Source organism: Ipomoea triloba, chromosome 10 (assembly GCF_003576645.1).
Source record: "Ipomoea triloba cultivar NCNSP0323 chromosome 10, ASM357664v1".
NCBI lineage: Eukaryota > Viridiplantae > Streptophyta > Magnoliopsida > Solanales > Convolvulaceae > Ipomoea > Ipomoea triloba.
The window spans coordinates 15,892,874-15,917,578 of NC_044925.1; the positions used below are offsets into that span (position 1 = coordinate 15,892,874).

General features: G+C 32.4%; 1 protein-coding gene and 2 long non-coding RNA genes across 4 annotated transcripts; 2 read left to right on the forward strand and 1 right to left on the reverse strand.

The window, feature by feature from the left end:
• Nucleotides 1–10,335: 10,335 nt before the first annotated feature.
• On the reverse strand, nt 10,336–11,489 carry LOC116033619. The gene is made up of 2 exons (XR_004100882.1): nt 11,292–11,489; nt 10,336–10,653 (listed from the first exon to the last, which is right to left on the reverse strand). It is a non-coding gene; the product is annotated as an uncharacterized LOC116033619 (long non-coding RNA).
• Nucleotides 11,490–16,974: 5,485 nt separating this feature from the next.
• Nucleotides 16,975–20,345, forward strand: LOC116032733. Of its 2 annotated transcripts, none has more exons than XR_004100787.1 (5): nt 16,975–17,200; nt 18,309–18,388; nt 18,759–18,829; nt 19,023–19,130; nt 19,855–20,345. It is a non-coding gene; the product is annotated as an uncharacterized LOC116032733 (long non-coding RNA). The 2 variants fall into 2 exon arrangements; XR_004100786.1 differs by having other exon boundaries at nt 16,976–17,200; nt 18,306–18,388.
• A 1,091-nt stretch (nt 20,346–21,436) lies between these two features.
• LOC116033203 (RING-H2 finger protein ATL63-like) lies at nt 21,437–23,855 on the forward strand. Its single transcript, XM_031275961.1, has 2 exons — nt 21,437–21,696; nt 23,534–23,855. Exons 1-2 carry the CDS (start codon nt 21,437–21,439, stop codon nt 23,853–23,855), a joined length of 582 nt encoding a protein of 193 aa, XP_031131821.1.
• The last annotated feature ends 850 nt before the right edge of the window (nt 23,856–24,705 follow it).

Below are 24,705 nucleotides of genomic sequence, written 5' to 3' on the forward strand. Positions count from 1 at the left end.
AGAAATTAACAAATTAATTGTAATAAAGCTAATTATGGTTCAGACTTCATATTAGTACACAAATAATTATAATTATTATTCTAATTAAACTAATAATGATACATATTACTATATAGATATTACTATTTTCTAAAATTAAGAAATTAATTGAATAGATTTAAATATAATTAAGGAATTGTTGCTAATTAAGGAATTAATTGAATAGATTTTAATACAAACGAATCTTGCTTGTATGGCAAAGAAATTTAAAAAAAAATCCACACAATTAATTAATTAATTTTAATTGCAATTATTATTGTTATTATTATTCTAATTAAGGAATTAAGAAATTAATTGTATAAATTAAATGTAATTAAGGAATTATTATTTTTCTAATTATGGAATTGACTGAATAGATTTTAATATGATTGACTAATAATTATTTTGTTAATTAAATTAATAATTAGAAAAATTAATATACAGATATTATATATGGTAATTAATTCAATAATTACACAAATTACTATACATATATTACTTATTAAACCAAATTTTCACCTTTTATTTGGTTGATTTTTATATTTTTCCTAATATACTTTTTATCTAATCAATTTCAATACTACTATATAAATCATGCATTTAAAGAATTATATAACCTTATCAATTCCACATCTTCCGATTCATCTCACTATTTTAGCCACATAATAAAAAAAATACATTTTGTATTTTTGTTAACAAAAATCTGCAAATCATAAGACGACATACGTTACATGCATATGAAGGAAGTTAATGAAGTTTATAAACAAATCCAAATCGTCTGATGCTGAATATATATGCATATATAGTCCTCTTTGCTGATTGTCTCTCTTTCAATCTTGTGTCATCTATAATTTCAATCTTTATCCTAAATCTATTGCATACAAAAAAGGGAAATAAAACTATTGATCTAATTGAAAAAGGTGAATTGCATACAAAATAAGACAAATTGAATGCTAATATAAAGGCAAATTACATTAAAAAAGGCAAATTGCTTGCAAATTATTCTGATACATATGTCTTCTAATCAATTAGCAAATTTTTAAAGTTTTCCAAATAAACTATTCCAGTACCACTATATAAATCATGTAACAAATTTCACATTTTCCATTCCATCTTACCACTTTAGCCTCATTACACAAAAAAAATCTACATATAATGGTCCTTATTTTTGTTTTACTAAAGAAGATAAATGCCTACAATACTGTGTGAGCAATAAAAGTACAACTGATTCGTCTTTATGAAATAAAAAACAATCGAGTAGCAACCTTAGAATCTGTGCTCGAAGATGTGGAGGTATATTGGAAGTTTTTTGTTTATATTGTTTATATTTGTTTATTTAAATTTGTTTATGTTGTTTATTTATATTTGCTTAATTTATTTTTTGTTTCACGGCTAACCACGGTTGTTTTACTAATTCTTATTATTATGATTTATTATTTCGCGCTAATCACTACTGTTTTTTGATTGGTTTATTTGTTTTTTTTTTTTAATTTTGTATATTATTGATACATTAATACAGAGTATTATGCTTTATTTGGATTAAAAAAATGTGAAATATATTATATTGAATGATTTGATATATTATTTTGTGTGGTGCGTTTTTAGAATATTCTTAGCTTAGCACTTCAAGATTGTGTTTCCACACAATGTTGCATTTTTTGTAGTATATTTTGCTTGTGTTGACATTGTGTATGATCAGGTTGTACTTTGCTTTGGCAGTTTTTGAGAGAGTTTACTATGCCATGCTAATCACATCCCAACGAATTTGTTGAAATCTCTATATTTGAATCTCTTATTGAAGAAATGGGATAAAGTTACCGGTTTATTGGTTATTATGAATTAATAAATCTCACTCTACACAAGCTTTAGTCATTCATCATTAAAATAAACAAACACGTCCACCATGGACGTTGGCATACCTTAGGAGGGTAAAAGACTAAAAGTGATGTGGTTCTCAACATTTGAACAAAAATTAAACTCTCAACAGTATGCTACAATCGGTTTTAAAAATCAACTTGAAAATTGAATAATAGATTATAAAATCTCGCGAGACCATTNAAAAAAAAAAAAAAAAAAACCTGTAATCTTTTAAATTTTGGTTTATTATTTTTTTTTTAAAAATTATATATCATTGATACATTAATACCGACTATTATGTTTTATTTGGATTAAAAAAAATATGAAATATATTATATTGAATTGAATGATTTGATTAAGTAGTTAGCTGCATTGTTCTTGGAGTGACGATAAATTATTTATATAGTTTGGCACTAAAGTAGATGAACGTACACTATGTCACTATGGAACTGATTTAAGTGCACAAGTAATTGCGAGCTACCAAGAGTTTGGTTATATCAGACCACAAGTAATTGCGAGCTACCAAGAGTTTGGTTATATCAGACCAGAGTTTTTTGTATTTTTAGTCCCGTTTGGTTATATCAGACCAGAGTTTTTTGTATTTTTAGTCCCACGAGGTTATATCAGACCAGAGTTTTTTGTATTTTTAGTCCCACGACTATAGTGACACTAAGAGTTTTTTGTATTTTTAGTCCCACGACTATAGTGACACTATTAGAATTGATTCACGACTTTCCCACGACTATAGTGACACTATTAGAATTGATTCACGACTTTTAAACTTTGTAATTTCAGTCCACGACTATTGTTTCTTTTGCAAAAATGGTCCTTCTGGTAGTTTTTTTCGCCGGAAAAAAATTCCGGCGAATTTTTCGGTCAATTTTTCGTCGGAAAAAAATTGTGCATATTTTTTGTCATTTTTTGGCCGAATTTTTATCCCCTTTCAAGCATGGTTAAATGGCCATTTACAGGTTTAAAAAAATTTTCTCTTTCAAGCAAGAAAACATTGATTGGCATCTTCAACACGCCATCCATTTTTTTAAAAAAAAAAAAACTAATTCATTTCTAAAAAGTATGTGATCATGTCAGACTAGACTCTAAAATCATTTTGATTTTGGTAAACTAATTAAAATTAAAACTAATTAATTTCTAAAAAGATATGTAGCAAATTTAATCATTTAGAAATTAATTCTAATAGCGCCACTACCGTCGTAGGACTAAAAATGCAAAAAACTCTATCAGACCACAATGTATAGGTTATATATATAATAACAGAAGTGGCTGGATAATATATATATATATATATATATATATATATATATATATATATATATAACATTTATATTTAAAGTATTAAAGTATAATTGTACAATATTAATTTAATTATCTAATAATTATTACAGTAATTAAAAAATTGATTGTATGTATATTAATATAATTGACTAATAATTATTATGATAAATAAGTTAATAATTATAATAATAATTGTATAATTACAATTAAACATGGGTCGTTCAAATTTTTTTACTAATACAAAAATTAAAATTTGCATCTTTTTTAAATATAATTTTCTTAGTTATTATTCATATTGTTGGAATCATAATATATATGAAATACACTTAGGAATAAATGAAATTAATTATGTAAGTTTTTTCTATAAATTTATCTAAATGTGTACATGATTAATTAGAGACTATATTAATTATACAAAATTTAAATTTAAATTTTATATGCTATGAAAATAGATACTTAACCAAATATATGGAATTACAAATATATTATTATATTGTACATTTTAAAATATTTATATTTTTCAAATTTTCTATTTAAATTTATAGTAACATAAATTTTGTCCGTGCATCGCACGGGTAAAACACTAGTTTTGATAATGGGTGAAGTTATTATACTTATACTAGTAAACTACCCGTGCAATGCACGGATTAATTTTTATATTATAATTTTTATACTTAAATTAAAGGTGAAGATATAAATAATTATAATATTTGAGAGTGTATGTTTATTTGATTATAAAGATTAATGCAAAAGTATCAATAATATATGACTCATTTAATTGCATTTATTTTAAAAAATTTGCTATATAATATGATTTATGTAACTTATATGACCATTTTATGGATTAAAAGTTCTTTTTCAATGTGGAGACCATTTTGTGGCTCTTATTTTTATTATTCACCCCTATATATACACTATCTACCTTATTAGCAAACATACCGGATTTGTTTAATACAATATAAAGGATTTGACTTTGTAAAATATTTAATAGTATTTATAATGGTTTATAATATTTTCTATATGGAAAGAACATCCTAAAATTATTGATAAAACATAAAATACACATGTGGTATATATACTTATAGAAAATTACTCGTGCGATGCACGAATAAACTTTATATATATATAGGCCGCCCCTTAACGTGCGGTCAGTGCGGCCTCACCACTATATAGAAATCTGTCCAAATGTGGCCACGCCTTCCTGTGCGATCGGTGCGATTCACACCACTCAATGTTAGAAAAACACACCACAATGAAAATACAGAAAAACTCCAAAAAAACACACCACACACCCAAAATAATGCACCATAATTTCCCTGTCCCTAATGGTGCATTTGCTAACACTGTGTGGTGTATATTTGCATGCCTAACGGTGTATTTTTTGGTGATGCGTACCTAATGATGCATATTTGTGCAGTGCATTTTCTAACATTGAGTGGTATATATTTGTATACATAGTGGTGAGGTTGCATTGACCGCACGTTAAGGGGCGGCCACACCTGATTATGACACTATATATATATATATATATATATAATTGATGATGAAATTATAAACAATTCTAATATTTGAAAGTGTACATTTATTTAAAATTATAAGATTTGTGTATTAGTGTTGGAATTGATTACTTAAAATTTATATTAGGAAAAGTCTAAACAAAAATTAGAAGGAAGAGCATGGCTAATTGATACTATTTTAAATAACAAAAATAAATTATAATGAAAGGAATCTCTATGTTGGCTAAGCTCTATCATAATAATAATAATTACAATCAATAATTAATATTATTCTATCATAATAATAATAATTACCATATTACTAAAATACCCCTACTTTTGGGCGGGAAAACTTTAGAGGAGGATAATGCTTTTATATATAGTATAGATTACCATATTACTAAAATACCCCTACGTTTGGGCGAGAAAACTTTTGAGGAGGATATTGCTTTTATATATAGTATAGATTTGAAAATAAGTTATTATACGTATTGAAATTATGTTTATTAGTGAATTTAATATATTTATTGGAGTTTTAATAATTAGTGAATGTATTATACTTATTGAAAGTATAATGAATAATGGATTTATTGTATTTATTGAAATTTCGATATTGGGTTAATGAATTATATTTATTAAAATTTTGATATTTGGTGAATGTATTATGTATTATTAAACAAATGCATGTATTATGCATAAGTTTCAATATTTTTAGTTTTATTATATACATTTTAACTGAATATATTGATATTATTTCATTTGTCCCATTTGAATTTAAAATATTGAAAGTGGTAGCTGAATATTGTGTTGGGCATGTGAAGGAGAATTGGGTATAGCTACAAGACAAAAGTTTTATTAGGAGGACTCTAAGTGGTGGCTTTTTCATCAAAATTGGAATGGATTAAAGACAATTTTTAGTGGGAGGAGTGCTAAAGAAGACGCCTTTTTTGTGTGCTTCTGGTAGGAGACGTGAAGGCTTTGTCCTAATCTATGTACGAAACTCTAACGTCTGGATTTTAAAATTGGAAATTATGGACGGCATGGCTGATTAGAATTGGGCTCTAAGGATTTTGGTCTTTGATTAAGACACAGTACTTATACCGTGGACCATGGGTTATGATTGATACTGCAGTTGTGTTTAAAGGATATTGTAGTTGTGTTGAAAGGATATTGCAGTTATGTTGAAAAGGAACTGCAATTGTGCGGAACAGAGGCCGTGTCATTCATCTGGAACAGAGGCCGTGTCATTCATCTGGAACTGCAGTTGTGTTGAACGGATACTGCAGTTGTGTTGAAAAGATACTGCAGCTGTGTTGAACGGATACTGCAGTTGTGTGGAACGGATGAACGGCCTCTGTTTCGTGCAACTGCAGTTTCCTTTCAACACAACTGCAGTATCTTTTCAACACAACTGCAGTATCCGTTCAACACAACTGCAGTATCAGTTATAATCATGGTCCACGATATAATTTGCCTATTAAGACATTTATGGGTTGACTAATAGTTAGACTAAATTAAATAGCTTTTTAAGCTGTGTATACTGATTTTGCAATGTGTTTGTGGGCTGGAATTTACCAGTATGCATTGGGCCTTAAGACTTAATCTTTGCTGTTCTCAGAAATATGCATTCTTAACTTTAGAAATTAACTTAAAATATATATATATTAATATATATATGTATATGTATATATATGTATATGTAATAAATCAACTCACAAATATAATGCTGCCTCTAATATGAACCTAATATTGCTCACATGAGTTTCTTTGAAGTGGTGTCAGGGTGAGTGTGTTAGGGAACCAATGTGTTTATGTATGTGTTTTATTTTATCATATAATAATTATTAAAATTAACATATATTATCATTGGGCATTCGCTCAAAGCGCGTGCCGGCGACTAGTATATATATAAAGATCATAACGAAAATTAATACAAAAAATTAATTATTATTTGCAGTGGTTCTTTGTTGCTTATCACAACGGATTTTCGCTGATTTTCAATCAAATCCAATCACACAATATTTTATGTCTTTGATTATTATATTGCTTTTGGAGCCAAAATCCTCATTCAAATACCCAATTCTAATGATTCCACATTGCCCAGGCTGCCAGGCAGGGCAAATTATACCGTGCACCACGGTGCACATAGTAAGGTGCACCACGTATGTAAACGACATCGTTTTGAACATTGTAAACTAACTGTCTATTTTTTTGGAAATCATGTTTCCCGTTTCGGCCGATCTCTGTATTTAAGTTAATATTCTGTGTATTTTAGGTAATCGTTCTGTGTATTCCAGGCAATCATTCCGTGTATTCTAGGCAACCGTTCTGTGTATTCATGTTAGTAACACATGTTGTGATGTGTTTGTGCATTCGAATGTTTAGGAGGATGAGTTCTGTGTATTTTGTGTCAATACTCTGTGTATTCATGTTATTAACACAGGCTGTGATGTGTTTGTCCATTCGAATGTTAGGAGGATAAGTTCTGTGTATTTTGTGTCAATATTCTGTATATTCTGGGCAAACATTCTGTTTATTCTAGGCAAACGTTATGTGTATTCTAGATAATGATTATGTGTATTATAGATAATGAATTCTCTGGAGTCATTCGCGTCCGCGTCCACTAACATCGAAACGACGTCGTTTTGGACCAGGGTGCACATTACTACGTGCACCGTGGTCCACGATATAACGATTGTGAATTGTTTTGTTGGGCCTGGACCGGGCCAATTCGATCAACAAAACAAAACAAATTAATTTGGGTCTGATTGGTTTATTTATTATGTACTTGTTTTAAATTCTAAGCACATTTAATTTAGGTTTAAAATCCAAATTTTAAATTCTAAGCACATTTAATTTAGGTTTAAAATCCAAATGATCGATTATGACCACATTTAATTTAGGTTTAAAATCCAAATGATCGATTATGACTGTAGATTAGGGCAAATTATTGCATGGACCATGGTCCACACAGCTGTGTGNTGGACCGGGCCAATTCGATCAACAAAACAAAACAAATTAATTTGGGTCTGATTGGTTTATTTATTATGTACTTGTTTTAAATTCTAAGCACATTTAATTTAGGTTTAAAATCCAAATGATCGATTATGACTGTAGATTAGGGCAAATTATTGCATGGACCATGGTCCACACAACTATGTGGACCATGGTCCGTGCAATAATGANGCACATTTAATTTAGGTTTAAAATCCAAATGATCGATTATGACTGTAGATTAGGGCAAATTATTGCATGGACCATGGTCCACACAGCTGTGTGGACCATGGTCCGTGCAATAATGATTGGTAGATTAGATCCACTTTTAATTTATATTTANATTATTGCATGGACCATGGTCCACACAGCTGTGTGGACCAAAAATAAAAAGTACATTATTTTTGTACTGAAGGTACATTATTTTTGTACTGTAGGTACATTATTTTAGGGTACATTATTTTTGTACTGAAGGTACATTATTTGATATATAATATACATTATTTGATATTATATATCAAATAATGTACCTACAGTACAAAAATAATGTACCTTCAATACAAAAATAATGTACTTTTTATTTTTGGTCCACACAACTATGTGGACCATGGTCCGTGCAATAATGATGGTCCACACAACTATGTGGACCATGGTCCGTGCAATAATGATTGGTAGATTAGATCTGTGGACCATGGTCCGTGCAATAATGATTGGTAGATTAGATCCACTTTTAATTTATATTTATAAGGTTTATTCGCATAAATGATCTATTAGCATAAGTCAATTGCGTTAAATAGTTAAATAATCATTTATGTTTATGTTAATTACATATAAATTACGGTTTATGCACATCAATGCTATGTTAATTACATATAAATTACGGTTTATGCACATCAATGCTTTGTTAATTACATATAAATTACGGTTTATGCACATCAATGCTTTTCTTCTCTTTTTCTATGACACATGTAGGTGTTGTGTTTAAAAACACGTTGCATGTTAATTACATATAAATTACGGTTTATGCACATCAATGCTATGTTAATTACATATAAATTACGGTTTATGCACATCAATGCTTTGTTAATTACATATAAATTACGGTTTATGCACATCAATGCTTTTCTTCTCTTTTTCTATGACACATGTAGGTGTTGTGTTTAAAAACACGTTGCATGTTAATTACATATAAATTACGGTTTATGCACATCAATGCTATGTTAATTACATATAAATTACGGTTTATGCACATCAATGCTTTGTTAATTACATATAAATTACGGTTTATGCACATCAATGCTTTTCTTCTCTTTTTCTATGACACATGTAGGTGTTGTGTTTAAAAACACGTTGCATGGGTGAGAGGAAAGCTTAAAACAAAGAACGTTGGATTATATTGGTTGCAATTATTGCAACAAGAAAGTGCATTCTATTGAAGGATTACAACTCCATTGCTTGCTAATTCAAGCATACAAACAAATTTAAAACACACATAAATACACACATTTTTTTATTAGAAGAAAATTACATAAATTAACCAGATATTAATCAACTTAAATAAAGGAACAAATATTAGAATCTAATCACAGGATATGTCTCAAGAACAAATGATCGCCTAACTGATCAATTTGGATTGTCTCAGAAACAAGGCCATAATTTTGTTTCACTTTTCTTGACACTAATCAAAGTTTTCTTTTCTTGGACACTATGATAAAATGGAATTTATCTTTAACAATATATGTCTCCTATTAACTCCATACTGTAACCCACAGGTAATAAGAGCAAGCTCAAGCCAATTCTAATCACAGGCAAGTTTTGTTGTCCTTGAATTATGTATCCTTCATATGTGTCTAAGGTTACCATCATCAACCAGCATCATTATCCTAGTCTTTTCTTAATTTCAGAGGAAATTAAATGAGACGACCTTGATGTACACTTACTCTTTCTCTCTTCAGTTTCAGGCGCTTTAGCACTTATCCTTTTAAGTTTCGCAATCTTTGTTGCTTGGTGAAGGAAGAAAGGAAGCTAAGGATATTCGAGATTAAATCTTCAGATCCCGCCTCAGACCTTGAGATAGGGCGGAGTAGGCTGTTTGGAATTCTAGTCTTCTCCTACTCTGAACTTGAAGAAGCTACAAGCAATTTTGATACTTCTAAAGAACTTGGAGATGGTGCTTTTGGGACGGTTTACTATGGTAAGACAATAGTAGATATTTAGTTTCTCATTCACTACTTTCTAGGCTAATTCTCGGAATAATGAAAATTAGGGATAGTTGGGGATGGAAGAGAAGTTGTTGTGAAGCGCCTTCATGAGCGCAAAGCTGAAAAACAACCATTCTAACATCACCACAACAAATACAGTCACCTATAGGCTATAGGCTAAGGCACAATTACATAAACTAACCAGATATATATTAATCAACTTAAATAAAGGAACAAATATTAGAATATATCTAGTCAGTCACATGCACTCACACATAACTTTTGCAAGGAAATTAAACTTGAGATTTACTTTGTTGGCATCTTTGTGGGCTAAATAATCTTATTTTTATTGACAATTATCACTTTATGATGTTCATACTCAAAAAAAAAAATCACTTTATGATGTTCAAAGATTTGGCTACTATCTAAATTGCCTATTTCTTTTCAAGATGGCCCGACTGTTATAATAAGTGATGTTCTTGCAAAACCTGTTGCATTAATTTGTATCAATTTCCATCCAAAAGGCCATAGTGCCTACCTCCAAATGAGGAGAAACATAATGTAATTACAGAGAAACAAGCATTACAGATGCAGAAATCTTACTTCTCATTGAACTCATAACAAGATAAAGAAATAGTACCTATCTCCAAATAAATCACGTAGCAGTCTTGTTAACTTAGAATCTCTTGTAGGTATACGCGGACTACTTTTAGCCACTGCATTTATACATTTTCCCAAAGAAGTAAGTGACAGGTTAATAAATTTAGCCTCAACCACCAAGTGACCTTCACTTCCTGCAACATGAAAAAATCACAATTAGTTCATACTTTTGGACCAACAATCAGCTAGACATAGTGGTAGGCTGCCATTCAGAAACACATTAATAATGAAGACTAATATAAAAAGTATCAGTAAGAAAGAAAATAAATTCAATATAGGCATTGGGTAGAAGGCTAAGATAGATATTTAGATCATCATAAAGAGGAAGTGAACCAGAAATTTAGATCATCAAAATTCTCGAAGGCTTGAGGGCCATAAAGGGGCACCCGATTAATGATTTCTACAGAAATGTGATCTCTATTCTATGTAGTATGGGGATACCTATTCCACATTTCAGCTTCTGTGTGATATCACAGTATCTGGATTTACTCCCGACAAGTTCACCTATTCATACCAAATCAAAGGTTTGTGCAAGAAGAGAATGCAGAATGCTGCCATCGAGATAGTTAGGATTCTTGAGGCAAACTGTTACAGGCCAAATGCCAAGAACTTCGGTGCTCTAGTGATTGGGATTATGCAAATCAGTAAGAACCCTAGGCAGTAAAAAAATTGTACTATATGCATATCAATAATTTACTCTGTACACAAATACAACCTGCTCAAAAACAATAAACAAGGAAATTTGTGCTTGAACAAGGAATGAGATGTTTACCTTCAATAACCTGTTGTTTCCTCAAGCAATGGGGTGGTTTTGTCTGTCTTCTTGTGGCGATGGCGATGGCGATGGCGTGGAGAGTGAGGAAGCAGTGGAGATGGCGATGGCGTCCGAGTCTTCTCTGCTGCGTTTCTCCACAATGACGACCAGAAGCAGTGATGATACAAGCAGAAGAAATGGCGTCCGAGTCTTCGTGTTGCGTCTGTGTCGCAGAAACAAGGAAAAAAAAAACGTTCGACCTGTGTCGCGCATCTAATGGACGACATCTTTTTGGACCATGGTCCATACTGCTGTTTGAACCATAGTCCATGCAGTAACAAATGAATCTTATGTCAATGGTCTAACTAGTAAAGTGGACCATGACAACGGTATAATGATTGTCTTATACGATACACTAAATAAAACTTAATTTAGCTAAATTTTTAATTTTTTCATCTAATTGGTATTTAACCAAGCCACTTTGATGATTACCTGCCTTTTGATCTCACAGGAATAGATAAAAATAAATAAATACTAGCTCAGTTTCATTTTATGTATCTGGTTCAGTTAACGAGGTTTGATTGAAATTATTTTAATTCAATTTTTCATAATGTTAAATTTAGTATTAGTATATAAAATTTATATATTTAGAAACAACATTAAAAGTACTACTCCGTATTATACACAAAAAAAAAACTAAATTTAAAACTAATTTTAAAAAATACTTAAGTAAATTAGCAAAGAAGAAAGAATTGGTTTGACCAATTAATAGTAAATAAGACATGTAAAATGAGGCCATATTTTTTTTTCAAATATCCTTTTATGATGTGACTTATAAATTTATAATCATTGAGTGTTGTAAATTGGCTGACCCCATATATTTTTAATTGAGGAAAAGTGTCAAATTAGCCCCTAAGTCAAACTGATGGTGCAATTGGATCCCTAACTAAAAAAAAAAACTCCATTTAAACCCCTTAAACCTGCTAAAATATTTAATTGGGTCCAAAATTACCTAATTAGCAAGTTAGTGCAACACAGAGTTGACACATGTGCATCTTTAAAATTTTTATTTTTTAATGATTTTTTTAACTTTAATTTTGTTTTATTAAAAATATTCTTTTTATTTAGAGATTTTGAATTTTTTATTTTTATTATTAAATAGCCATAGACCGTTCTCCTTCCCCAGACAGTTGTGGTTGTCCGGCGACAGTCACGGCTGTTCAAAAATGACGGCCATGGCCGTTAGAGCCATGGTTGTCTCACCAAACAGCCATGGCTGTCTTCCAGATTTGGACCATCTGAAGCGAGAACAGCGCTTCGTGTCAAAGATTGCACCGAAATACAACTCAGGAACTTTCTTCTGGCCATCACTGGCCAAGATCCTCTCCAAATCTCAAGATCAATTATGTGCACCTGTCTTGCGTCTTCTACGTCACGATTTGAATGTTGGTGAATTGGAAGACTTGAGAGATAGGTACCTTTTGAGGGTATCCAATGCAGGGCCCTAGGCTCTTGAGTGCTTCTTCAAGATCATCATCTTTCTCATACTTCTTTCTCCAACCCCTTTTCTACAAACAGCAGAGTGCTTGAATCTGTTTGGCAAAGATTTTTGCCCAGAGAGATTGGGAGAAATAGTGGGCTGGTCTTTCCACAAAATTCCTCTTATGGGAACTGAACTTAGTTCATCGCATCTGATGAGTATCTTTTCTGCAGAATCATAGTCGGCTTGCCCCACTTTCTCAGCAGCAAAAAGAAGGTATCCTACCAGCTCTACATCTTTACAATCTTAATCCAAAATTCCCAAGAGTAAACTACTATCACGGCTGGAAATCAATGTTTTTTCGACCTCATTTCCGACCACCCAAAATTTTGGTCACAAAAGTGATTATTTTTTCATTTTTTCGACGTAGAGTTATAGTGGTCGGAATTTCCGACCACTTTTACTACGTGGTCGGTATTTCTGAACACTATTTATATGGTGGTCGGAAATTATTTCGGTAATTTAAATTTTTAAAACTGATCTTGTTTCCGACCATCTTGGTGGTCGGAATGTTCGACCACTCTTGAAAAAGTGGTAGGAAATTCCATCTAAATTAAAGGTGGTCGGAAATTTTGTGTGTGTGTGTGTGTTTTGTTTTTTTTTTTCTTTTTGCACTGTGATGCAATTGTATGAAGGTCAAATGATTTATCTTTATACCATTGATTATTTCACTCATACTCTATTTTTTGAATTTCAACTTGCATTTCTTCGACCGACCACGGCACATAGAGTTTACTAGTTGCACTTTGACATGTTGTGATGTTCAGTATAAATAATCAAATTAGCATAGCATAGCAACCATCTCACCATTCTTGCTATGAAAAATAAGACCATATTGTCCTTTCCATATAGATACAGGAAATCATTTTCTAACTTGAACTCTTTAAAACATTTATTCTTGTTAATTATGACTCTACAGTCTTAGTTCTATTGATTTTCATAATCCTACATAATGTATCGTACTCCGTATTGTTTTTATCACAGAATGCAAACATTCAACTAGTATAAGTCGTGATGTCACTTTTGATGAATATAATGCCTGGGATTGGTCAGCTAAAGATGAAAGGCTAGTTGTTCCTGTTGTTGACGATATTGTTGATGAGCAACCAATTCCAGATAATGTCCAGTCTCCTTCGCAACCAGAGTCGTCTGTTCGACGATCTCAACGCGAGCGCCAATTACCAGCTCGCTTGCAGGATTATGTTGTGGGTCATGATAATGACCTGTCTGATGAAGAGATTGTTCAATTTGCTCTTTTTTCAGATTGTAACCCTCTATCCTTTGAGGAGGCTGCTACAGAAACTCATTGGCTTAAGGCGATGGATGAGGAGATACGTGCCATTGAAAAGAATGGTACCTGGGAGTTAACAGGTTTACCTCCTAGAAAGAAGCCAATTGGAGTAAAGTGGGTTTACAAGACGAAGTACAAGTCCAATGGAGAAATTGACCGTTTTAAAGCACGATTGGTAGCAAAGGGCTACAAGCAAAAACCAGGTATTGATTATTTTGAGGTTTTTGCTCCAGTAAGTAGACTTGATACAGTTCGAATTGTTATTTCTCTTGCTGTTCAAAATGAATGGAAATTACATCAAATGGATGTCAAGTCTGCTTTTTTGAATGGTTTTCTTGAAGAAGAGATATATGTTGAGCAACCTGCTGGATTTGTGCAGAAAGGGGAGGAATCTAAAGTTTACAAGTTGAGAAAAGCTTTATATGGCTTAAAGCAGGCGCCTAGGGCGTGGCATGGTTGCATTGACTCTTATTTTATTGAAAGTGGTTTTATGAGATGTCCTCATGAACACACTTTGTATGTCAAATGCACTGATTCTGGTGATATTGTTCTAATCTGTCTGTATGTTGATGATTTGGTTTTTACTAGAAATAACTTGAAGTTAATCTTAGAATTCAGGGAGGCACTCATTAAGAGATTTGAAATGACTGATATGGGCCTCATATGTTACTTTCTTGGCCTTGAGGTTGTTCAGATGGATGGTGGAATCTTTATTTCACAAAAGAAGTATGCTGCTGATATTTTGAAAAAGTTCAAAATGGAAAACTCCAAACCAGTTTCAACTCCAGTAGCTGAAAAGTTAAAGGTGTCCAAAGATGAGTCTGGTAAGAATGTGAATGTTACAACCTATAAAAGCTTAATTGGGAGTTTGAGGTATCTGGTGGCAACAAGGCCGGATATTTCTTTTGGAGTTGGAAAACTTAGCAGATTCATGGAGGAGCCAAAAGAATCGCATTGGGCTGCAGCAAAGCGAATTCTGAGATATGTCAAAGGTACGAGTAATGATGGAATTTTTTACTCTACTAATGAAGTTGCGGAGCTTGCTGGATACACATATAGTGATTGGGCTGGAGATGTTGAGACCAGAAAAAGCACATCAGGATATGCCTTCTATCTTGGTTCAGCTATATTTTCTTGGTCTTCAAAGAAGCAACAGATTGTAGCACTTTCAACCGCAGAAGCAGAATATATTGCAGCAGCAAATTGTGCTACTCAGGCAATTTGGCTAAGAAGAATTTTGGAATTTTTACAACACAGACAGGAAGCACCTACAACTATTTTATGTGACAACAAATCTGCCATTTCGTTGTCTAAGAATCCTGTCTTTCATGGTCGCAGCAAACACATTGATATCAAGTACCACAAAATCAGAGAGCTGGTTGCTAAAAAGCAAATCAACATTGAGTATTGTTCAAGTGCCTGTCAAGTTGCTGATATCTTTACGAAGCCGTTGAAGACGGAGACATTTCTCAAATTAAAGAAGGATATTGGGATGACCAATATATCCGACTTGGTTTAAAGGAGGCAATGTTATAATAATATTATTATTATAATTATTATAAACCAAGTAGTGATTAGTTTGTTAGGAAGTTATTAATAAATGGGTTGTGTGGCATAGCATCATCATGGTAATGGGAATGTGGCAGATGTGTACGTGGATAGATCATGTAGTACATGGGATTACATTTCCTAGTTTCTAGGCATATTAGCTTAGTATAAATACATTATGTTACAAGCCATTTTAATCATTAATTAAAAACATTCTTCTCTCTATTTCTCTTTCTCTCTCACTCGTGTGTATATATATATATATTTAGATATTATATATTTAGATATATTATTTAATATATCTAACAGTCTAGGTTTTCTCATGTCATCCATTCCTGATGGCTCTGCCGCTGTTTCGTCTGAGCGAACCATCTCTGACGATGCTACGGTGTCTCATACGTCGGACCATCTCACTATATATATATATATATATATATATATATATATATATATATATATATATATATATTACTTGCTCAAATGCGGTCGTGTCTTCCCGTGTGGTCGGTGCGGTTTACACCACTAGTGTTAACAAAATCTACCACAAGTGATAGAAAAATGCACAAAAACACCCCCATAACTCCCCCGTCTCTAATTGAGCATTTTCGAATACTGTGTGATGTATATTTGCATACCTAGTTGTGTAAACTGCACTGACCGCACGGGAAGACACGACTGCACCTAAACTCTACTCTCTCGTGCGAAGCATAGATTAAATATTAGAAATATTGTTGTTGTGTTATACTGAGATAAATATTATTATAATCACTTGTGAGTTCTTTATTATATACCTAATTTAACTATAATAAATAGATACATGATATACTGAATGATACTTTGATAAATTATAAAACACTGACTTCAAAATACACATTGAGTATTGGACTATTCGCGCAATGCGCATGTGATAACTATTTTTTTTAATAAAGACACCAGTTTTATTTATCCGTTGTCGTTTATGTGTTGTCTTTAAACACACATTGAATACACAAAACTTTAAAGACAACGATTTTTAAAAAACGTTGTATTTGTACAATTTTTTATAATAATTTTTGTTTCAAAAAAAATAATGATTTTATTTATCCGTTGTTGTTTGTGTGTCTTTAAACACACTTTGAATACACAACATTTCTACCCTGTAAGAGCATGATGATAATGAACAATTCGAAGAAGACGATGATGACTTTTAATTTAAATTTGAAAGTTAAATTATTTAATATTTATTCAAATTAGTGTTAATATGTGTTAAATTATTTTAGATATTCCTAAAACTATTGAAAGTTAAATTATTTCGATATGCCTACAAACTATTGGCCGTAAATTGTTTGGGTTGGCCGAAATATTGGCGCCTCTCCTTAGTCATTGTATCCACAGAGCTTCTGGCCAAAACATTTCACCCAGCTTTAGACAAAGAGCTTCTGAAGGGAGGAAACTGCAGGAGCTTCAATTTGGCGCATCTCTTTCTCCGTTAGCAGCAACCGCAGGTACGCCGATTTTCCGCCGCCGCCGCCTCAGGAGGAGGTGCTCTTGGTTGAAAATCTTCCTCAGGTATCCATATTAGAAATCTTCCTCATGACTGTTGTTTCACTTATATAAGTTATCAAAATCCTTTTTGGTTTCATTATTTATATACAATTATTGTAAGTCTATAACCTGTTTTAGGGTTTTAGAGTGTATATAATTTGGTGCGTTTTCCTTGCTAACTGTCTCAATATTTTTAGTTTCCTCGTGTGCTTGAAGTTAGATAATGATATTAATTTGAAAATCCAATTACTGTAATTTTTTCATGTAACATGCCTGCTATGGAGCTTTAGATTCTTGAGTTGGCTTCGTTGCTTAGGCATTTTAATTTTCTGGTCCGGAAGAGAAAATGGGGTAAAAATAGATTACTTAGGCATTTTAATTTTCTGGTCCAGAAGAGAAAAGGGGGTAAAAATAGATTGTAAACCTCATTGTTATTTTAGGATATGTTTCTCTGTTGAAGCTTTCACCTATACAAAATTTCTATTGGATAGGTTTCTCTGTTGACACAGCCTGTAAGTTGGGATTTAGGCTATGTGAGCCAGGGTTATGGTACTGGTACTACATTGGGCTTATGGTTAGACTGTTACCAATGTGCTTCCTTTGAGCTTGGTGCTTCTTGTTTCTCTTATAAAAGAGGCATGGGAGGACTGGGTTATGAAAGTACTTACTGCCTGCATTTTATTTTTGTTAGAAACCTAAGAGTCCAGCAAAACTTATTTAAAGTTAATTGCCACAGTCTCACTCAAACATGTTGTGAAATAAAGAATCATGAATCAAAACTGGTATCTCTGTAGGCTTTCCTGCATGTCTTGTTATTCTCTATTTTTTCTTTGCCATTCTCCAGACTTTCCAATTCATTATTTCACTACAGGTTGGAGACATTGTGAAGGTAAGTACACTGCATAAATAATTAATCTATATTTGTTGTATTTTTTTTTAGGTTGATGGGGTGAATCTTTTACTTAATCTACATCTACATATACATCATATGAAAGTGTGTTTATCTTTTGTTCCTTATTCTGAAGAATGCAATGTAATTTACTTAATTTTTATTTTATTTTGTTAATTAGTTATAATTATAATTATAAGATGTAAATTATTTGAATACAACTTTTTAATTATGCTACAGCAGTTGGCATCCCAACAGATATCTAGATCTTGGGGGTTAAAGGCATACATGAAGAATTGCATTTTTATTCTTCTTTAATACAGGTGCTTCACTTCCCTTTCTTTTAATTATATGTAAAGTTTAGAACTTTTGTGCTAAAAATTACATTTTTATTCTTCTTCCTTTGGAATCATATGCTTGGATCTCTCTAATTAACTAGAGAATAATTTGTTTGGTCATGTTTGTTTTCCATGTATGAGCTGACAATTAATGATGCCTTTAATATATTGATTTCTTTATTTTGTTTGACTACATTGTTTTGCTCTATTCACAGGTTCCCTTTTCCAAGATTATATACATTGAACATACTGATTTTTAGACTGAAGGACTCTAAAGATTATTATGGCCTTGCTCCTAGGAAATTTGTGTCTTTTAGGTGCCAATATCTTAAGTTAAAGTAGTTTAATTTTTCAGAAGTAGCAGAAAAGGGGATTGAGGCTGCGAAGAAAGGATTTATCAATGGAATAGAAGAGAGTGAAATGACGGTGAGGCTTTCTTTCTTAGATTGTACTCTTCGTGGTTTAATCGATTCCTTGTTATATTGTTAATTTCTTTATAGTGGTTTACTTTGATTTCTTTGTTTTTTTTTTTGAAAAGGTTTACTGTGATTTCTAGTCTCTTGTAAGGCTTTCTTTCTCAGGCCACCATGGCTTACTTTGTTGATGGTTCTTCATTCAGAAAGAAGGGCTTTGGAAGCAGCAAGCCAGCAATGGCCGTTCCCGCTCTCCTGAGGAAAAGACAGAAGTGCTGAAGGAAGCTGGAGGTGAACGATGCTCAGCCTTCAAGGTTGGTGAAGCAGGCCTTTCTTTGATTCTAATTGTTATCCATATTTTATATATACTACTGATATTATGATGAATTGTCATGTAGTTTAGTTCTTAATGTAGTTTCTTGATCTAGTAATTTGAGTTATTTCTCTGAAAGCATTTGATTATTAGCTCATTTACCTGTAAGTAATCTTTTATTGTTGCTGTCTTGCTAAATTGTAGTATGCTCTTGGGCTTTATGGCTTACTACTCTATAACCCCATATCAAAAAATATGTAACCCAACCACAATTGCATTACTATGTCTAAATCTGTGTAATTCATAATGTATTTGAAAACTACTTTGTCTTTGCTTTAAAAAGCCATAATTTTCTCTCCAAATCTTGAAAGCTTATAATACTCCACCCCTTTTTGGTTTATTGTATACTGAGAGTATATGTATGTTTGTGAATTGTGATTTCTTGCTTTGATTGATCCCTTATAGAGCTAAGTGCTCAATTACCCCAAATCACTCAGATGGATTTAATCCTCCTCTGCCAAATCAAATGAACACTCTAGCCAGCTTAGGCTTTTATGTGTTTTTTGAGACAGTAGTGTGTATTACAGATTGCTTAAGCTTGTGCTTGTGGATGAGTTTCATCAAGTTGCATTATCTTGACTGTGATGGCTTCTTCGATAATGAAGTGTGGGAGAAAGATGTTTTTGTATTTAAGTAGTCTAATAAGTTCTCTCTACTTTCTTAAGAATGCAGAGATGAAGCAGCCTGTGGATATCAAATGCAGCTCCCCTATGTTCAAATGCAACTGATGAAGCAGCCTGTGGATATTAAATGAATTTGTTATTTTTTTTTGTTTTACTGTGTACTTTTGAAATTCTGAATTTTTTATTTTTGAAAAAAATTGGTGGCCTTTTTCGACCATCGGTTGTCGGAAACTACGCAACTCAACACTTTCTCCACCGACCAAATTTTCTGACCACTTTGTAAAAGTGGACGCTATTTCCGAACACTTCATGAGGTGGTCGGAAATACCGACGAAGGTTTTTCCGGTTATCCAAAGTGGTCGGGAATGTGGTTGGAGCAACACTTTTCGATCGGAAATCGTCGATTTCCAACCACTTTACGGTGGTCGAAAATTTGAAGATTAGCAGTATATCATGATGGGGAAATGATTGAATGAACTTATGTCTAGCCAAGCGTAATTAATATTGCATCAGTGGAGAACTTCTTGGAGGGATTAGCTTTAGTATTATCCGATTCTTCTGATGTTTTACGTTTGGTATTCTTTTTTTGTCCCTTTCGTTTACTGAATCTTCTTCTAAAGTGTTTGAGGAGGGAAAGGGAAGAAGGCTATATAGCAGGATGGGTTTTCTTGTTGCTGGATTCATCCGGAATTGGAAGTTGAAACGGCCATGGCCGTCGTTTAATAAAAATAAAAAATTTAAAAACTTCTAAATAAAAAAAGTAATTTTTAATAAAACAAATAATAAAATCATTAAAAAATAAAATTTTTAAAGAGGGACACGTGTCAGCTTTGTGTTGCACTAACTTGCTAATCAGGTAATTTTAGCCCCAATTAAACATTTTAACAAGTTTTAGGGGTTTAAATGGAGCTTTTTTTTTAGTTAGCAGACTAATTTGACACTTTTCCCTTTTAATTAAACACTAAAGTAATCAATTAGATAATATTACATCAAGAAGATAATTATCCCTTTTAATTAAACACTAAAGTAATCAATTAGATAATATTACATCAAGAAGATAATTAAGGAGAAATATTTTAAGACCAGTTGTGTAGCATTACTATAAAATAAAGGCTTAAATTTAATAAAGAAAGATAAATTTATAATGGACTAATAAAAATTCTTTTAATCTGTCGTTATTAGGCCAAGGCCTGAGCCCAATATATTAGGAAGGATCCCTGTCTCTTGGATTGTATCCTATTCCTACTAGTAATAGACTAACATTATTCTATATATATATATATATATTTACAAATTAGTAGAGTATTTTGAGCCTTGTGTCTTGGATTGTATCCTATTCCTATTAGTAATAGACTAACATTGTTCTATATATATTGACGAATTAGTAGAGCATTCTATTCTTGTTTTCTTCTCCCAAATATTATGTAAGTTAAATCTGCATTATATTTTACTAGACATGGAGGACGATTACACACACGTGGGTCCTTTTTATTTCGTCATTATGGGGGTAGGCATTTGTTTGTGGTATGTATGTTGGCTGTGCTATCCCGTTAGCACGCCACCTCCAACTACAGCAGTGCAACAATGCAATAGACAGGCGGTAGGGAGCACTGTCGCTAATAGCATGCCACCTCCAACTACAGTGGCGCAGCAACGCAACAGACAGGCGGTAGGGAGCACTGTCGCTAGCAACAACATTAATGTGGAAGCACAAGTAGTCCCAGAAGTAAGGTTAAATATTAAAAGCTTCGAGGAAGGGAGCATAAAGGGAGAAGAGAGAGAGGAGGAATGCGTTATTTGTATCGCCGGTTTCGAGAAAGGTGACATCACCACCGTTCTATGCTCATGCAACCATAAATTCCATTCAGATTGCATTGCTATTTGGTTGGTACTTCATCAAACTTGCCCCATATGTAGAGCTACTACTGTTCAACCTGTTTCATGATCTCTGCTCTATTACCCTGTTTCTTGTACTTTTTTTGTCAATCTTTTTCTATAGGAAAATAGTATCTGTACTTTTAAATTTTATTATCAACTTTTACTCCTCTTACCAAAGTTTGAGATGTTGACATTTTAAACGAAACTCACAAGATGAAGAGAACTAATCATCAATACCCGTGATGTTGACATTTTTATTCTTCAAACCAAATGTTTCTGGCTAGGAATAAACATGAATAATTTAAATTTTCAAAAAAATAAATAAATATAACAAAAGCATTAATACCCGTGAATGATTGAATTTAAGAGATTAACATTATTTAACATATGTGAAGCAAATAAAAATATATAGATTTGTGATTGTGGTAATTGCCTTGAAATGTGGAGTAATACAAATATACAATTATATAGATATCGTTAATACATTGATCCCTTATATGCCAATTTAAAAATCTACTGTAAGTCCGTCCAGCTCATTGATTGGCGTTACATAGAAATAGCAGACACAAACTCCTTAATGTTCTTCATCATATCAACAGCTTCTTTAGCCAATTGTTTCCACTTCTCAGCATTCTCTTTGAGCATAACCTCTCTCTCCCCCTTCATCACTTCTTCCAAACATCTCTCTACGTTCTTCTTCAATTCTCTAGAACAACAAACTAACCCCAGCTACTCATATGCTTAACATCCACTTCCAAAGTTAAGCAATCGTCCTTTTTGAATTTGGCAGTTTTAGAAAGATCATGAATGCCAAGGAACACTTGGCTTAAAGGCTAGGGCCTAGGGGAGGCCTGTAGGTCAAGATTTGATCCCAACTAAGGATATTTTGGGAATATATATAGTATATAGGTCCCTCTTTTTCAGTTTATCTCTTATTGTGAATGCTGAAATTAAACCCATCAACCCAAAATTGACCAATAGTTTAAAATAAACTGCTTCAATGGGATAAAAGTGAACACTTGAGGTGGGCTACATAGAACATCAATTTCATTTTCGAGATAAAACTGTTGCAACAATCTAAAATATCTAAGAAGAGAGATAGACATACCTCCTTTTCTAATTCATCAAAAGTGTTCAACAAGAGCCAGTTTGCTTTCTGCGTATTCAAATTTCTGCTCAACTTCCAAAACTTGAATTGACAGTTCCTATGCTTCAAATGTAAACATTGTCCAACTTCCAATCTTCATTGAACTCAATATGACCTTGTGGTCTTTATAAAAATAGTTTTAAACCTATTCTAATAAATTGATTTTAAAAACTCAGAAAGTTAAGCTTAAATTTTTTTTCAAGGGCCATAAACACTTCTCCCCAAACCTATTCATGCATGATAAACAACAGCTCAAGTGTTTACGTAGCATTCTATAAAATAAGGGCTTAAATTTAATAAAGAAAGATAAATTTATAATGAACCAATAAAAATTCTTTTAATTTGTCATTATTAGGCCAGGGCTCGAGCCCAATATATTGGGAAGGAGCATTGTCTCTTAGATTGTATCATATTCCTATTAGTAATAGACTAACATTATTCTATATAATTCACGAATTAGTAGAGTTTTTGAGCCTTGTCTCTTGGATTGTATCCTATTCCTATTAGTAATAGACTAACATTATTCTATATATATTCACGAATTAGTAGAGTATTCTATTCTTGTTCTCTTCTCTCAACTATTATGTTAAGTTAAATCCGTAATCTATTCTACTAGACATGGTTCATTTTTTATTTCCTCATTATGATGGTAGGCATTTGTTTGTGGTATGTATGTTGGTTGTGCTATTGCTTTAGCACACCACCTCGAGCTGCGGCGGCGCAGCCGCGCAATAGACAGGCGGTAGGGAGCACCGCCGCTGGCAACAACGGTAATGTGGAAGCACAAGTAGTCCCAGAAGTAAGGTTAAATATTAAAAGCTTCGAGGAAGGGAGCATAAAGGGAGAGGAGAGAGAGAAGGAATGCGCTATTTGTATCGCCGCTTTCGAGAAAGGCGACATCACCACCGTTCTCTGCTCATGCAACCATAAATTCCATTCAGATTGCATTGATATTTGGTTGGTACTTCATCAAACTTGCCCCATATGTAGAGCTACTACTGTTAAGCCTGTTTCATGATCTCCGCTCTATTACCATGTTTCTTGTACCTTTTTTGTCAGTCATTTTCTATAGAAAGTAGTATTTGTACTTTTAATTTTATTCTCAACTATTACTGCCTCTTACCAAATTTTGATGTTACATTTTCATTGGAACTCACAAGATGAAGATAACTAATCATCAATTGAACTATTATATCATTCTCATTCTAGAGTATAACAAATTATATTATTGTTTTTTCTTTAATTTAAAGATTTAAAGATAAAAACTTGTGTGAGACCATCTTACGGCCGGAGATTGATCGAATCAAGATGAAATTTTGATTTAAAAGCATTAAATTTTTTCTTCAAAAGGATATTTTGGGAATATAGGATATACCCCTCTTTTTCAGTTTATCTCTTATTGTGAATGTTGAAATTAAACCCATCATCAACCCAAAATTGACCAATAGTTTAAAATAAACTGCTTCAATGAGATAAAATTGAACACTTTCAAGATAAAACTGTTGCAATATCTAAAATATCTAAGCAGAGAGATAGGCATACCTCCTTTTCTAATTCATCAAAAGTGTTGAACAAGAGCATGTCTGCTCTCTGCGTATTCAAATTTCTGCTCAAAACGAACCGCAGTTGGGAAGAATAGGAGCTGGATGTTATTGCGAACAAAAGATGGCAGATCATTCAACCCAACTTCAAATCTTCATTGAACTCAATATGACCTTATCATTAAATGGCTTTTATAAAAATAGTTTTAATCCTATTCTAATAAATTGATTTTAAAAACTCAGAAAATTAAGCTTAAAAAACTTTTTTCAAGGGCCATAAACACTTTCCCACAAGCCTATTCATGCATGATAAACAACAGCTCAAGT

What these genes read in the sequence shown, in the direction of transcription:
- LOC116033203 (XM_031275961.1), top strand. Translation starts at nt 21,437, where the DNA reads ATGCCACCTCCAACTACAGTGGCGCAGCAACGCAACAGACAGGCGGTA. An exon ending in TCAGATTGCATTGCTATTTG is followed by an intron (nt 21,697 to 23,533) that starts GTTGGTACTTCA and finishes CTATTGCTTTAG; the next exon opens with CACACCACCTCGAGCTGCGG.